Raw genomic sequence first — 16,133 nt, 5'->3', positions numbered from 1 at the left:
GAGGAGCCCGAGGGCTGAGGGAAAGCTGAGAAGGGGAGGAGACAGCAAAGGCTACCGGAAATTGGTGAATTCAATGTTTATGCCACTGGGGTGCAGACTGCCCAAGCGGAATATGAGGTGTTGCTCATCCAGTTTCCGGTGGTGTTCACTCTGGCCATGGAGGAGGCCCAGGACAGAGAAGTCGGATTCGGAATGTGAGGGGGAGTTGAGGTGCTGAGCCACTAGGTTCATTGGTTTATGTAAAATTGCTCCTTGTGTGCATGGAGTGGATGCGAATGTGGGACAACATAGAACAAGTGTGAACGGGTGATCAGTGTGGACTCACAGTGAGCCAAAGTGCTGTATCACTCAATCAATTAAATTGATTATAATCAACACACAGTCTCAGTCATTGATTGCTAACTATGTTGAAATAGAGGATGGCTCTAAGTTCAGCAACAAATATTTGGATTTCTCTATTTACTTACCGCAGAGAGACTATTTACAGTGACCAATTAACCTATTAATCTTTACATCTTGGGGAAGTGGGAGGAAATCATACGTATTTCCTGTGATGTGGTTACAGGGAGAACATGTAAACACTGTACTTACAGGACTAGACCCAGACAATGATACCTTCATTATATTAAATCAGCAACTTCTTTATTGAATTACAGAGTGAATGATCACATTAACAATAACTGTTTTATAATATCAATCCCTGATCATTGATAATTCAGTTAGCTGCAGAAAGTAGACGGTATTCTACATGTGCACAATGGATAAACAGTCTTTTGAAATGATAGCATCTATTGCAAAATATACATTACAAATATCTCCTCCAACCTTTTGGGCAAGACTAAATTTAGAACAGTCAGCCCGAGAAATTAAATGTGTTATTGCACAGGAGTTAACTGGATGGAAAATCTCTAACTTTCCTAATGGGATATATCATCGAGTTAGGTTTTCAGAGCCTGAATCAGGCATCCAACCACTTGCACGTAAAGGTAATGGCACCAAATGCAAAACTAATTTGCCTTCAACTCAGGGCCAAAGCAGTTGTGCTGACAGGAACCAGATCAAGATGCAGCCTAAACTAATGCCCCTGTCCCACTTAGGAAACCTGAACGGAAACCTCTGGAGACTTTGCGCCCCACCCAAGGTTTCCGTTCGGTTGCTGGAGGTTTTTGTCAGTCTCCCTACCTGCTTCCTCTACCTGCAACCTCCGGCAACCACCTGCAACCTCCGGGAACCGCATGGAAACCTTGGGTGGGGCGCAAAGTCTCCAGAGGTTTCCGTTCAGGTTTCCTAAGTGGGACAGGGGCATAAGGCTCTTAAATACACCCCACTTGGTGAAATCACAAACACATGGTTTCAAAGAGTGCAGGGTCTTGTGGTGTGAATGAAAGGTCTTTCAGGAGAACTGCCCGCACTTGCTGATCTTCTACCTGCTTCCTATCAGGAAGGCAATTCATGACCAGAACTTACACCCCAGTCTTGGCTAATTGAAGGAGACAAGATTGCTGGCAAATACAAAGGTAGCATTGTGCTCCTCAACCTTCCCAGTTGCATAAACCCCCCAGCTTCTATTTTGTTTCTGGATAATTTACACTTGTAATGCTTTAACTGCTTCTTAGATAGGAACTTCAGCAACAATTATTTGAGAAAGATTTATCAGAGAGCTGGCCAGCATTCTTAAGTAGCAGGTAAAAAAATAATACATCACTTGGCCAGAATTATAATTACTGTTTTCAAAGATGCTGCAAAACAACATCGCTGAACAATGCTCAAACAATTCCACAGTGTCTAGACTGCCTCCAGGAGCCTCACATTGTTATTAGATGGCAATATATCACGGCCATCAACCATCCATAGACGTCTCATCTGCAGTACTAGTTGGCAGAGGCAACGTCAATGCATCAACATAGGAAGGACAACGCATATCATGAGGAGTGAAAATGAAGACTTACGAGAACACGGCCTGTGAGTGTCTGGGCGGATATCATGACTCCGGCCCAGTCCTTGACCGAGGTCATCCAGCCCACCTCTCCCTGTGGTATCTCCCCCTCCTTCTCATCCAGGTCCTGGTTAGCGTCGTCAGCCTGATTGGCTGCACCACCAATTTTCTGCACATCCTGGGAGAAGCAAACAGAAGGACATAGAGAGTTTGAGTTTGTGTCTAGACATATAATTCTGGAAGAAAAGTTAATTTACTGTAATGCACAACCAACATCAACAAACTTCAAGTGACGGTTTTTGTAAACCCTATTTCACCCAGTGGATGAAAGATGGGAGGCCTTCTATCATGCAAAACATTTAATAGTAACCTGAGGGGACATTTCTTGTGTAAAAAGTTTTGGTGTATGGAACAAATGCAGGAGGAGGAAGTTAAACCAGTGACTATCATAATGTTTAAGAAACATTTAGGCAGCCACATGGATAGGACAGGCTTAGAGATATATGGATCAAATGCAGGCAGGTGGGACTAATATAGATGGGACACGTTGGCCGGTGTGGGCAAGTTGCGGTGAAGGACCTGTTTCCATGTGATATGACGTTGTCAGGTCCAAATGCAGATTTATTTTATACGAGCCGAGATGCAAACACACGCGGATGGATTAAGGACTTTTTAACAGATCGCCCACAGACTGTCAGGATGGGGTCTAATTACTCCCCAGTCCTGACGCTCAGCACAGGAGCGCCACAAGGTTGTGTGCTGAGTCCCATCTTGTATACAATATACACTTATGACTGTATACCAACACACAGTACAAACAGGATCATCAAGTTTGTGGACGACACGACTGTGGTGGGACTGATAAACAACAACGACGAGTCTGCCTACAGGGATGAAGTCCAAAAACTGACTGTCTGGTGTACCAAAAACAACCTGGTTCTCAATCCATCAAAGACAAGAGAGCTGGTGGTTGACTTCAGGAGGAAGAGGAGAGAGGAACCTGCTCCCTTATACATCAAAGGAGACATGGTGGAGAGAGTCACTGGCTTTAAGTTCCTGGGAATAAACATCTCCCAGGACCTCAAATGGCAAATGAACACCGTCACTCTCATGAAGAAGTCACATCAGCGGCTGTATTTCCTGAGGTCTCTACGGAGAGCTAACGTCTCTCAGCCGCTGCTGCTGTCCTTCTACCGATGCGCCGTGGAAAGTATCCTCTCCTATGGAATCCTGGTGTGGTTTGCTAGCTGCACTGTGGCTGAGAGGAGGGCGCCGCAGGTAATTATAAAAACTGCGCAGAGCATTACAAACGCCCAACTGCCCTCCTTGGATGATATATATAGGGCCCGATGCTTGCGCCGGGCCACAAATATCAAGCAGGACACATCCCACCCTGCCAGCCACCTTTTCACTCTGCTACCCTCTGGGAGGCGATTCAGGACTCTGAAGGCTCGCACCGGTAGACTAAAAAATAGTTTCTACCCATGTGCGATAAAAGCGCTAAATTCCAACAGAGAACACTGGGGAAGCAAAATGTAATTCCAAGAAATGTAACATTCTTTAAATTCTTTTAAATTCTTTTAAAATACCTATTTATTATTTTATTAAAGTGTACATATGTGTTAATGGTTGTCGTGTTTGTATTTTTCTTTTTTAACCGGAGGAGATGTAATGGAACTTCGTTTGGACAGTATTGTGCAATGACAATAAACGTATTCATCATTCAAAATACTAAACTAATTTGCAATGTTTTGATTTCAAATGAATACTCTATGCTGCGGTGTGCTACCTGAATGAACATGTTTCAAGTTTACAACTTTTAATCAGAATTTCATTCGAAACAGACCTCAGAGTTTGGTTTCCTCTAATTAAAATATTTTTAGCAATTTGCTCGCGGTTATAGTTCAGGATCCTGTGGCTTGTGGATTTTAGAGTCATTGAGCTGGACAGCATGGGATCAAGCCCTTTGGCCCAGCTCATCCATGTCATCTAATTCTTTATATATACATACATACATACACACATATACACACACACACATGTATATATACACACACACACACACATACATATACACACACACACATATGTACACACACACACATACATATATATACACATACACACATATATATACACACACACATACACACACATATATATATACACACACACATATATATACACACACACATGTATATATTATTTATATATATATATATACACATATCATTATTTTTATATATATATATACACACACATATAATTATTTATATATATATCTATATATATATATATATCTATATCTATATCTATATCTATATAATTATATGTGTTTATGTATATATAACAAATTATATATGTATAATAAAGTATAATTTAAAATAAATGTATAAATATGCAATATATATATATAGGACTATATAATATGTATTTTAAAAGCCACAACTGTATATACTTCCCAATGGGTTCAATTACGATCAGTTGTGGTTTCAAAATATGAAATTAGATTTAATCTTCCCAAGCAGAATTTGAGCCTGACACATTGCTGATGCAAAGCTCCATCCCCAAATATGACGTCAAGTCTACAGGTCACTGGTGTGTTTGAAACTCACACGGTCAGTATAACCTTCCTGAAAAGCTGCAGGCCATCATATTTACTCAACTGAATACTTCCCCCAGCACAACCCTCCGAGGTCCTACAGTGTGGAAACAGGCCCATCAGCCCAACGCCCACACAGACCAACATGCCCCATCTACACGAGTCCCACCTTCCTGCATTTGACGCCTTCTAAACCTATTCTACCCATATCCCCGTCTGAAGGTTTCTTAAATGTTGCAATAGTATCTGCCATTATCTAAAAACTCAGATTCAAACTCAGATGTGACCTACCACGGCCTATCCCTAATCAGCCACTGTCCATCTAAATGCATGTATGCCTTATCCCTCAGAATACTCTCTAGTAACTTTAGACATCTGGTGTCTCACTTGTCTGCTTAAATATCTGATACTCGAGTCTATACCTACCATTAACCATCTATTTACGCTCTGTTCTACATGGTTCCCAATTAACTCTTCCTACATTCTCAACACCTCCCAGATTCTACCATTCACCCACGCACCTGAGGTAATTTATAGTGGCCAGTTAGGCTACCAACCCTCCTGTTTATTGGGATGTGGGAGGAAACTGGAGCTTCCAGAGGAAATTCATGCAGTCACAGGGAGAACCTGCAAGCTCCACGCAGACAGAACCCGAGGTCAGGATCGAACACATGTCGCTGGGACTGTGAGGCAGCAGCTCTCTATGTCCATCTGCTATTGCCATTATTACCATTGGCTGAGTTTCAGGGTATCAGGAATCACATTGAGAATGCACATGTCAGCAACTCCTCAGGCAGGAACTGAAACATCAGTCCAATCATGGACCAGTCACACCAATCATCATCATACTGAAATAAATCTATATTTAAACCATGCTGATCACCAGAGCATTATGTGTGTAATATCTCAACTGTGTACAGCTTGGTTTTGTTCAAGAATAAATATATTTACATCAGGGGCTGTTCAAAGATCCCCAAGGTTGGATGAAGTGATTGACTCTTGAAATTCAATTGAGCAGAATGGGCCCATTCTTAGAGTTTAGAAGAATGATACGTTATTTGATCGAAACATTCAAAATTCTGAACGTTTTTGACATGGTGGATGTTTTCTTTGTGGGGGAATCTAGAACATGAGGTCACAGTTTGTGTCTATCTTTGCAGTAATGGGGCTGTCCCACTGTACGAGTTAATTCAAGAGCTCTCCCGAGTTTAAAAAAAAATCAAACTAGTGGTAAGCACGTAGAATGTACGTTGCGGGTACGTCGGAGCTCGGGACGTCTCTTAGCGGCTTGAAACGCTAACGGCAGGTACTTGGGCAATGCAGTAAGCTCAGGAAGCCTTGTGAAGATTTTTCAACATGTTGAAATATGTGATTAAACTAAACTAACTAACTAAACACTGCTCTCAATACCAAGGCAGTCTTCATATACATTTTAGTTTGAGGTTGTACAAACATGTTGAAAAATGTCCACGAGAGCCCCGAGTACCTACGAATGGCTATTGCCGTAATTCTCCTAGTTCGAATCAGGGGAAACTCGGGAGAACTTTTGAATTAGCTCGTACAGTGGGACAGCCCCAAAAGTGACGGTTTTTGGGTGGGCACTTTAAAGAAGACACATTACAAGTTGGTCAAGATTATAAATAATGATCTCCTTTTCTTTTCACTATTTTCTCTCTCAACTTTCTTCATTTACTTGTTTTCTTTCTTCACACACTATATATTTCACATCTTTCTATCCTTTACTATCTAACTTCTTTTTCTTATTCTCATCTTTTTTCAATGTAACAAAAAAAAATAAGAAGTTGTACATAAAATGTATTATGAAAATATATATTAGGCACTTTGGTGCCATATGACTGTGCTTACTTCTAATAAAATAAAATATAACAAAAAAAAAGAAGACACATTACTGCAGCCATGTGTTCTTACTCATTGGAGTTTAACCACGTGTTTAGTGATCCCCACACACATGCCCCAACACAGAGCTCTACAAAGGTTTAAACAAAATCACTGCTCTTTTTCCACACACACACACACATCACCACTGATCTGTTTCCAAGATGGTACCCAACGCAGGCGACTATTTGCGTGCCAGCCACAGAAGCAGATTTACAATCACATATTACAATCCCTCCACATAAAGCTCTACTGCTACAGCAACATTTCCTACTTTAACTGTGATATCATGTACACTGTAAATGGCTCGATTGGAATCATGTGTCGTCTTTCCGCTGACTGGATAGCATGCAACAGAAGCTGTTCACTGGACCGTAAACTAAACTAACTAACTAAACACTGCTCTCAATACCAAGGCAGTCTTCATATACATTTTAGTTTGAGGTTGTACAAAGCTTGGCCAAGTTTATTTTCCATTCTGTGATTGTAATGCAAAACCAGCAGGATGCTCCTCAGCTTCTTCCCGCAGGCTATAAGACTGCTAAACGGACTTTGCCCCCTGCCAAAGTATCGCGAACCAACCACCAACCTGGACACACTGCAGCAGAGCCACTGTTGTGCCGCTGCCGATCGGAACGCCTGTTGAATGTTTAGTAGAGTGTTAAATTTGTTCATGATATATGTATTTTTATTTCTATTTATTTTTAATGCACACCGAATGGACACTGGTTGAGCAACGTTTTTTTGTTTCCTCTGGGTATGTGAATACTCAGGAAATGACAATAAAGATATACAATACAATACAATAGTAATTACAGACACCTGCAGACTGCCTCCTACTGGCAGAGATACTCAAGCAGGGAGAATTGCAGACTTTCCGAAAATTTCAATTGTGAAACATTGTCCAGATGTTCTTTAAAGCTGAGAATTGAAAACAGCCCAAGGTCTACAGGAGGCTTTTGAGAAGTTAACCAAATTCTTCATAATATAGACAAAGACTAAATGCATCCTTCATAATGACAATTAAAATTGAATCTGAATCTGAAAGACGCAGAATTAAGCCATTCGGCCCATCAAGTCTGGTCCATTATTTGATCATGGATGATCTATTTTTATCCTCTCAACCCCATGCTCCGTTTTTTTTCCCCGTAACCTTTGATGCCCGTACTAATCCAGAACCTTTCAATCTGCACTTTAAAAATACCCAACGACTTGGCCTCCACCACCTCCCGCGGCAATGAATTCCACAGATTCACTGAATTCATGGTAAATACAGTATCCTAGCGATTCCAATTGTTTTACCATCACTAGGCTCTGGAAGCCAGTACTACCCTGACTCTGGAGTTGTGCTGCAAACTCCATTGACTTCTCAATGCCACCTATTGATGACTCAATGTTCAAACAATCCTCAGGCCACAGAGGAAAGACTGAAAGGGACTGGAGAAGAAGAACGTGTTGCTTGAGGTTGTGGCTAATATTGGATGTGCACAATTGAATCTTGTATGTGTCCTCTCGACCTATTCGACACTTAAAGCAGAGTTATGGAACAAATAAAACCTTTAAGCAGATGTGGATCACCTTCAAATAGATTCCAATAGCGTCTCAAATCTCTTAGGAAAGAACATCATTGTGATAACTGGGCACTAGAGGCATGGGATATACTTAAAAAAAAAAGATATTCACACATTCATTTATTTCTACTGATATTGGATGTTAAAAATGTTTTGTATTAGAGGAGAGAGGAAAGCAAACGTGGCTGTGGTAACAGGTCTGTGGTCAACATGTGGTCGTGGGTGTTGTTTGATTTAATTTCAAATGAATGGATCACACAGACATTGGCTGGAGGAGATACTGCAGAATTAACCCAGGCAGCACACCAGAGATTTTACAAGCAGCTCACTGAATGAACCGGGCTAAATTATAGACACATCCTTAGAAGGGATAGAAGATACGACTGATTTCAGAATCATGAGTTCCTTCGGAGACATGTGCACGATAATTATAGAAATGCAAATATTTTGTCATGACTGCACGGACATTCATAGTCGGGTGAACTCACATAATATGGTCTATTTCTAAAGACGGACAAGAGCAACAAGAAGGTCCAGGGCTGCAAAGGTGTGGTACTTCATCATCACTGAAGAGGCATAATTAATGGATACTTCCTCCCACTCCCCCTACTCCCCTCCCCCTCCTACTACTCCCCTCCCCCCTTATTCCCCCCCCCCCCCTTTCTACTCTTCTCCCCCTTTCTACTACTCCCCTCCCCCCTTCTTTCCCCCCCCCTTTCCCCTCTTCTCCCCCTTCTTACTCCCCTCCCCCCTTCTTCCCTTCCGCTTTCTACTCTTCTTCCACCCCCCCCCCCCCTTCTTACACCCCCCCCCCCGAGTCACTACCCCTCCGCTTGCTGCTCACCCACCACACTTGCTGTCCTGCATCCTCCCACTCTTTCCACTGACTGCACCTCCTGGGTTGATGAGGGGTGGGGCTGACGAGCAGCAGGTGATATGTGACCATAGGTCTGCAAGCACCACTAATTGGATGCAGCTGTGGCTCATTGACTGTGGCCTCAGCTCAGCCCAGAGTTCCGGAGTTTTCTGGTAGCCAGGCCTGTTTACTGGGTGGGGGGGTTCAAGTGGCCCTTTGGGAGAACATGGCCCCCGACTTCATTCAGTCTGAAAAAGTGTCCCGGCCCAAAACATCACCTGTCCATTCCCTCATCGGATTCTGCCTTATCTGCTGATTGCCTCCACCACTACAAACAAGGCAAACTCAAATACAGCAGTAGAGCAAAGGGGAACATAACAGAGTGTGGAAAATAGTTCTTAGCATTGTAGTGCACCATATCCACAGACAATATTCAGTTAGTTTATAGTAGTTTATAGTCACGTGTACCGAGGTACAGTGAAAAGCTTTTTGCAGCGTGCTAACCAGTCAGCAGAAAGACAAGACCTGATTACAATCGATCCATTTACAGTGTATAGATAGATACATGATAAGGGAATAACATTCAGTGCAAGGTGAAGCCAACAAAGTCCGGTCAACAATAGTCCAAGGGTCACCAAAGAGATAGATAGTAGTTCAGCACTGCTCTCTGGTTGTGGTAGGATGATTCAGTTGCCTGATAACAGCTGGGAAGAAACTGTCCCTGAATCTGGAGGTGTGCGTTTTCACAAGTCTGTACCTTTTGCCTGATGGGAGAGGGGAGACGAGGGAGTGGTCAGGGTGCGACTGGTCCTTGATTATGCTGCTGGCCTTGCCAAGGCAGCATGAGATATAAATGGAGTCAATAGAAGGTAGGATGGTTTGTGTGATGGCCTGGGCTGCATCCATAATTTGCTACAATTTCATGCGGTCTTGGATGGAGCTGTTCCCAAACCAAGCTGGGATGCATCCTGATAAAATGCTTTCTGTGGCGCATCTGTAGAAGTTGGTGAGAGTTGTAGGTAGGCGACATGCCAAACATCCTCAGCCTTCGAAGGAAGTAGAGGCGTTGGTGCACCTTCTTGTTCGTTGCTTCAATAATGTCCACAATGGAATGGAGGCGAGTGGGGCTAGTCTAGATGGGGCATGTTGGCCACCGTAGGCAAGTTGGGCTGAATGGCATGTTTCCATGCTGTATGACTCTATAATTAGAGATTGAGATGAGGTGGTGCTGGGGCGAGGCGGTTAGGTGTGTTTTTAGTTTTAGATATACAGTGCGGAAACAGGCCCTTCGGCCCACCGAGTCCGTGCTGACCAGAGATCCCCGCACATTAACATTATCCTCCACCCACTAGGGACTTGGTGTACACATACACCAAGCCAATTAACCTACACACCTGTGCGTCTTTGGAACTTGAGAATGCGTGGTTTTGTGGGGCATTGAACACGTTGCAAGGCAGAGTGAGGCACGCGACAATTCAGAGGCATCGTGTTACACAAAGTCATTTGATGTTTATTGTGTCTGGAACATAGAAAGTTCGCCTTCGCCGCCAACTCACAGTGAATAGATGTGAATCAATGACGGGCAGCAGGGCTCTCTCTGCGACACTGATCATGCAAGGCTTTGCAAATCAATCAATAATTCAGTGTCCTAAATCAGCATGGTGCTTTTATACCTTGGCCTCCGAAAGTATGAATAGAACAAAACCAAGAGTTTGACCGTCAGCCACAGAGTTATAATGGAATCTTTTGCTATAATTTACATATTTAATTAGTTGCGGTCCGTTGTGTCACTGGCTATCAAACTGTGTTTTGACATTGAGGAAGACACTTTCCATGATGTTGCAAGCTGCAGCCAAGACTCTCCTTTCCAAATTGTATCCGCTGTCCACTGCTTTTGGGAGAACCTGCACAGCAAGCGTCTGAAGAAGGGTCTCGACCCGAAACGTCACCTATTCCTTTTCTCCAGGGATGCTGTCTGACCCGCTAGATTACTCCAGCTTTTGGTGTCTAAGGAAGAATTTCATCTCAAATCTCCCCTTGTAGCCGAAAGTATATAACCACAAAAACCATTGTAGGGTTAATTTAAAAAAATACACAAGGTACTGAAGTAACTCGGCAACTCAGGGCTGTGTCTCTGGAGAGCATAAGTAGGTGGCATTTCAAGTTCAGATCCTTCTCGCAAGCATTGTAAGGAGGTGGGCAAGGGTTCAAGCTCGTGACATCAGCTGAACTCAGATTCCATCTTTGGCAAGTGAAGAATCATGCAACAGGCTTGGCCTTTGCTCTTTGCAAACAATAAGGTGCCATTGTGCACATCGTTCCTTGCTGTTCGTGTCTAAATGAAAGGTTACCTTATTCAAACATAATATTCTGTAGTTATTGGCAAGGTATGATCTGAAAGGATATTTCGCCCTTATATAGAACATGGAACTGTACAGTGGAGTGTGGGAGGAAACCGGAGCTCCCGGATAAAACCCTCGCAGCTCACTGGGAGAGAGGACAAACTCTGTACAGAGAGCACCTGTAGTCAGGATTGAACCTGGGCCTCTGGCGCTGTAAAGCAGCAACTCTACCGTTACGCCACCATGCCACCCGCTTCCTCTTCTATAAAGTTCCTATAAAGCTGCAACATTTCCTTGTGGGGGAATGTAGAACGCGGTGATTCGGAATAAGAGGACACTGGATCAATACACCAGGTGGTGGAATTATCCTGAGAGACGTGAATTTTTGAAGGTTGAATGATACATATTCAAGGCCGAGCTCTCGATGAACAGTTTGGAAGTCAGGTATTATGGAAGTGGGAAGGAAAGCAGAGTCGAGGTCAAGATTGGACCTGCCATGATGTTGAGCAGCTGGCCAATCTCTTGGGATTAATTGGCTAGAATTCCCCACACTCTAAAAGCCATGACCTATGCTGGCTTGTACATGATTAGACATTGTAAAAGGGATCTCTCTTTCTTGGATGAACGCACTTCATATCATTTAAGTTTGATAAAATGAAAGGTTACCTAATTCAAACATAAGATCTGCTCTGAACAGGTGACCACATTGGAGACCTTTAGACTAACTTTAATTGGATTGTACCTTGCGCTAAACGTTATTCCCTTGATCATGTATCTGTACACTATGAATGGCCCGATTGTAATCATGTATCGTCTTTCTGCTGACTGGCTAGCACACAACAAAAGCTTTTCTTCAACCTGACTCCGAAACAAATGCCTTTCATGTTCGTACATTTCCTCTTCTACATTTTTAACTTGCTGTGTTTTTTTTTCTAAAATGCAAAACATTTCCTACCTCCTAGAACCTCTTTATGCACCAAAGATCGATTCAGTTGTAGCTGGATATTAGAATACCTGTTTGTCAAGGTTTCATTAATGCACGAGTGCAAGGCTCCTTTTCCCAGCGGGCAGAATAAGCTAATTTCTCTGGAACATAACCAGAGGCAAACGGCCCTTAAAGAAGACAATGCTCGCAATCATACCATCGACCATTATCAGTCATTGCCAATTTCAGCACCTCGTCTTGTTTCATATATATCCTTAAGGGAGCTTTAAAACATTCCTGTCCTCTGCCTGTCATTTACTTGGCTATCAAAACACCAAGGTACAAATTATTCCTAACCGTTGATCTCGGTTATTATTCAGCAATTGCTGAAAACAAAAATCAGACAAGGCAGAGATCACAAAATAAAATTGTTAAGAAAGAACTGCAGATGCTGGAAAAATCGAAGGTAGGCAAAAGTGCTGGAGAAACTCAGCGGGTGAGGCAGCATCTATGGAGAGAAGGAATAGGTGACGTTTCGGGTCGAGACCCGAAACGTCACCTATTCCTTCTCTCCATAGATGCTGCCTCACACGCTGAGTTTCTCCAGCACTTTTGTCTACCTACAAAATAAAACATGCTAGAGTGGTGAATCTCTGGAATCTCCATACGAACATAGATTTGAGATGAGAGGGGAAGGATCTAATTGGAATCTGAGGGGAAATTTTTCACCCAGAGGGTTGTGGTTAAATGGAGCGTGGTGCCACAGGAGATACTTGAGACAGGTACTTAACAGCAATCAATGGCAAGTGCGAGCAAGGAGGAATAGGGGGAATGTATAACAAACAATGGCAGGAAGAGATAGATAGGAGGAGATGGAAGGAAGCAATCACGAGAGGTCGAAATGCATTAGGAGCAGAGACATGCGGCGTGGGGAGGCATGGTGGCGCAGCGGTAGAGCTGCTGCCTTACAGCACCAGAGACTGGGGTTCAATCCTGACTACGGGTGCTGTCTGCGGGGGTTTGTACGTTCTCCCCGTGAGCGCGTGGGTTTTATCCGAGATCTTCGGTTTCCTCCCACACTCCATAGACGTACAGGTTTGCATGTTAATTGGCTTGGTTTAAACGTAAATTGTGCGGTGTGTAGTGTGCGGGGATCGCTGGTCGGTGTGGACTCGGTGGGCCAAAGCGCCTGTTTCCACGCAGTATCTTCTTTAAACTAAACCTTCCCTGGTTTCAAACCATAAAAACGAAGTCTTCAAATGAAACTTAGATTAACTGGCATGTAAATTGTCTTGGTAATAGTTCACAGATATTACCAGGAAATGTACCTTCAGAAGAGAAATCCATACACATTAAACAGATGCGAAATCCTGCCTGGATTTAAATGATGAAAGCCCACCAGGCCTCTGTGCAGGAACTTAACTGTGTTGACTTTCAGAGGGCATGCATGCATGTCCTTAACATAGTGTGGAGAGTGCATGCATAGCCCCATGCAAGGCGTTTGATTCCACCTATTAGTGTGGTGGAGGAGGAACGGAGAGTGGAAGTATAACGTTCCTGATTCCCCTTGCCCTACCCTTCCTTGGCCTGCACCCCTCAGCCCAAGTATATGCCAGGGTTAGGGTCAGTGTAGGGTCACTTATAATACTCCAAAATGACTTCAGTTTGGACATTGTTTCCAATGTAATTGGATGAACTGTTGTGTAGGTAAATGTCTCTACTTTGTTTGTCTGCTATTGATCCGTGTGCATAATTTGCCCAAGTATGTCCTGTTTGCAAAAAGCAGTACGAGATGAATCCAGGCCAGCAACAGCTGAGCTATCTACCGAGATTTGTAAACAACATATCAAGGTAGAGGGCCGTTCTTTTTTAATGCATAAACGGTGCTGGGACACATTTCAATCAAAGATGAACCTACATTTTTCAGCAATATTTTTCCATCAAAATACCCTCCTTTTCTGCTTTGCTTTTGTAACCAATCAACATTGTTTAACAACCATGTATAAGGTCATATGTGTTCATAAGTGGTAGTAGAATTAGCTGGATAGCAGTCAAAGTTCTACACTGTATTTCAGTACACGTGATACTAATAAATACCATTCCCAATACTCAGCAGTGGTGGGACATTTTCTCTCTCGTCTGATATTTAACCGGGACAAATCTCGTGTTCTTTAACGCTTCTATATATAACCATGTCATCAGAACACGTGAAATAGGAGTCAGATGTGGAAAGCTCCAGTCTGCTGCACCATTCTGTAAGACCACGCCTGGCCTGATCATATAAGTTCATAAGTGATAGGAGCAGAATTAGGCCATTCGGCCCATCAGGTCTACTCCCCCATTCAATCATGGCTGCTCTATCTCTCCCTACTAAAACCCCTGTCCCACGGTACAAGTTCATTCCAAGAGTTCTCCCGAGTTTGCCCTGATTCGAACTCGGAGATTTACGGTAATGGCCACTCGTCGGTACTCGGGGCTCTCGTGGACATTTTTCATCATGTTGAAAAATCTTCACGAGTTTTCCCGTGCTTACCTGCCATTAGCGAGTCTTCCCGAGTACCTGCCGTTAGCGCTAAGAGACCCCGAGCTCCGACGTACCCGCTACGTTCATTCTCCGTGCTTACCACAAGTTTGATTTTTTTTTAAACTCGGGAGAGCTCTTGGAATGAACCCCATTCTCCTGCCTTCTCCCCATAATCCCGACACCTGCACTAATCAAGAATCTATCTATCTCTGTCTTAAAATTATCCATTGATGGCCTCCACAGCCTTCTGTGTTACTCCAGCCTTTTGTGTCTGTCAACCTTAATGTACATGATAACCACAATACATACTAATCAATGCAAGAACCCATGCCTCATGTATCTTTGTGAATCTTATGAGAATCTTTTAAGAAATACAAATTATAGTTATTCATCTAAATCATTCCATCATTAAATCTAAATAATTCCATCATTCCAGGGGTGCCACCGAGATGAGGAAAAAATATTCAGATTCATATCAGTTTATTGTCTTATACACCAAAGTGCAATGAAATTAATTGTTTGCAAGAAGCTAACAGAGTAGAATATTGAACATAAAACAGTTCAGCAGAGAAACAGGCCTAGCCAACAATATCCTAGCTCAGGGAAGGCAGGAGAATGTGGTTGAGGGGGAAGGATAGATCAGCCATGATTGAATAGCAGAGTAGACTTTTTGGGCTGAATGGCCTGATTCTGCTCCTATAACTTATGAATTTATGACTATCTGTGCCAAATAGGATGCTAAGTACAATATTCTCTTTTGTCTGCATGTGGCCCATATTACTCCATTCCCCACATATCTATGTGCCTATCTAAACTGAACATCCTGTGGGAAAATTCAATGGTAATCGAATGATTTAGATCAATAACTATCATTTGTATTTCTTAAAAGAGCAAATTCTTAAAGGTAGTTCAGTTAGTTTAAGGTTTACAAGGTTAATTCCCGGGATGGCGGGACTGTCATATGCTTAGAGAATGTAGCAGCTGGGCTTGTACACTCTGGAGTTTAGAAGGATGAGAGGATATCTTATTGAAACATATAAGATTGTTAAGGGTTTGGACACGCTAGAGGCAGGAAACATGTTCCCGATGTTGGGGGAGTCCAGAATCATGGGCCACAGTTTAAGAATAAAGGGTAAGCCATTTAGAACGGAGATGAGGAAACTGTTTCTCTCAGAGAGTTGCGAGACTGTGGAAATTCTCTGCCTCAGAGGGCGGTGGAAGCCGGTTCTCTGGATACTTTCAAGAGAGAGCTAGATAGGGCTCTTAAAGATAGCGAAGTCAGGGGATATGGGGAGAAGGCAGGAATGGGGTACTGATTGGGGATGATCAGCCATGATCACATTGAATGGCGGTGCTGGCTATTGTCTATTGACTATTGTCTATCAATAAGCAATGTCCTACACTCCAATAAAGTCTATTTCCACAACACTCATCAATCATGTTGGGTGGTGAGTAGCTGAAGGTTGCATAAACCAAGTCAG

General features: G+C 42.9%; 1 protein-coding gene across 14 annotated transcripts in view; it reads right to left on the bottom strand.

The window, feature by feature from the left end:
* kcnma1a (potassium large conductance calcium-activated channel, subfamily M, alpha member 1a) overlaps positions 1-16,133 on the bottom strand; it is a 486,207-nt gene that overhangs the window by 385,973 nt on the left and 84,101 nt on the right. For 12 of the 14 annotated variants that reach the window (XM_055661691.1, XM_055661680.1, XM_055661694.1 and 9 more), the window contains one exon: positions 1,950-2,114. In XM_055661691.1, coding sequence (XP_055517666.1) covers positions 1,950-2,114 — 165 coding nt within the window. Of the gene's footprint in view, positions 1-1,949; positions 2,115-11,400; positions 11,409-16,133 lie in introns of all 14 variants that reach the window. The other 2 variants (XM_055661690.1, XM_055661692.1) reach the window with 1 other exon arrangement.

This window comes from Leucoraja erinacea, chromosome 34 (genome assembly GCF_028641065.1).
Source record: "Leucoraja erinacea ecotype New England chromosome 34, Leri_hhj_1, whole genome shotgun sequence".
Classification (NCBI taxonomy): Eukaryota; Metazoa; Chordata; class Chondrichthyes; order Rajiformes; family Rajidae; genus Leucoraja; species Leucoraja erinaceus.
The sequence above is the reverse complement of the archived record's forward strand: the minus strand, read 5'-3'. Positions and strand labels throughout refer to the sequence as shown.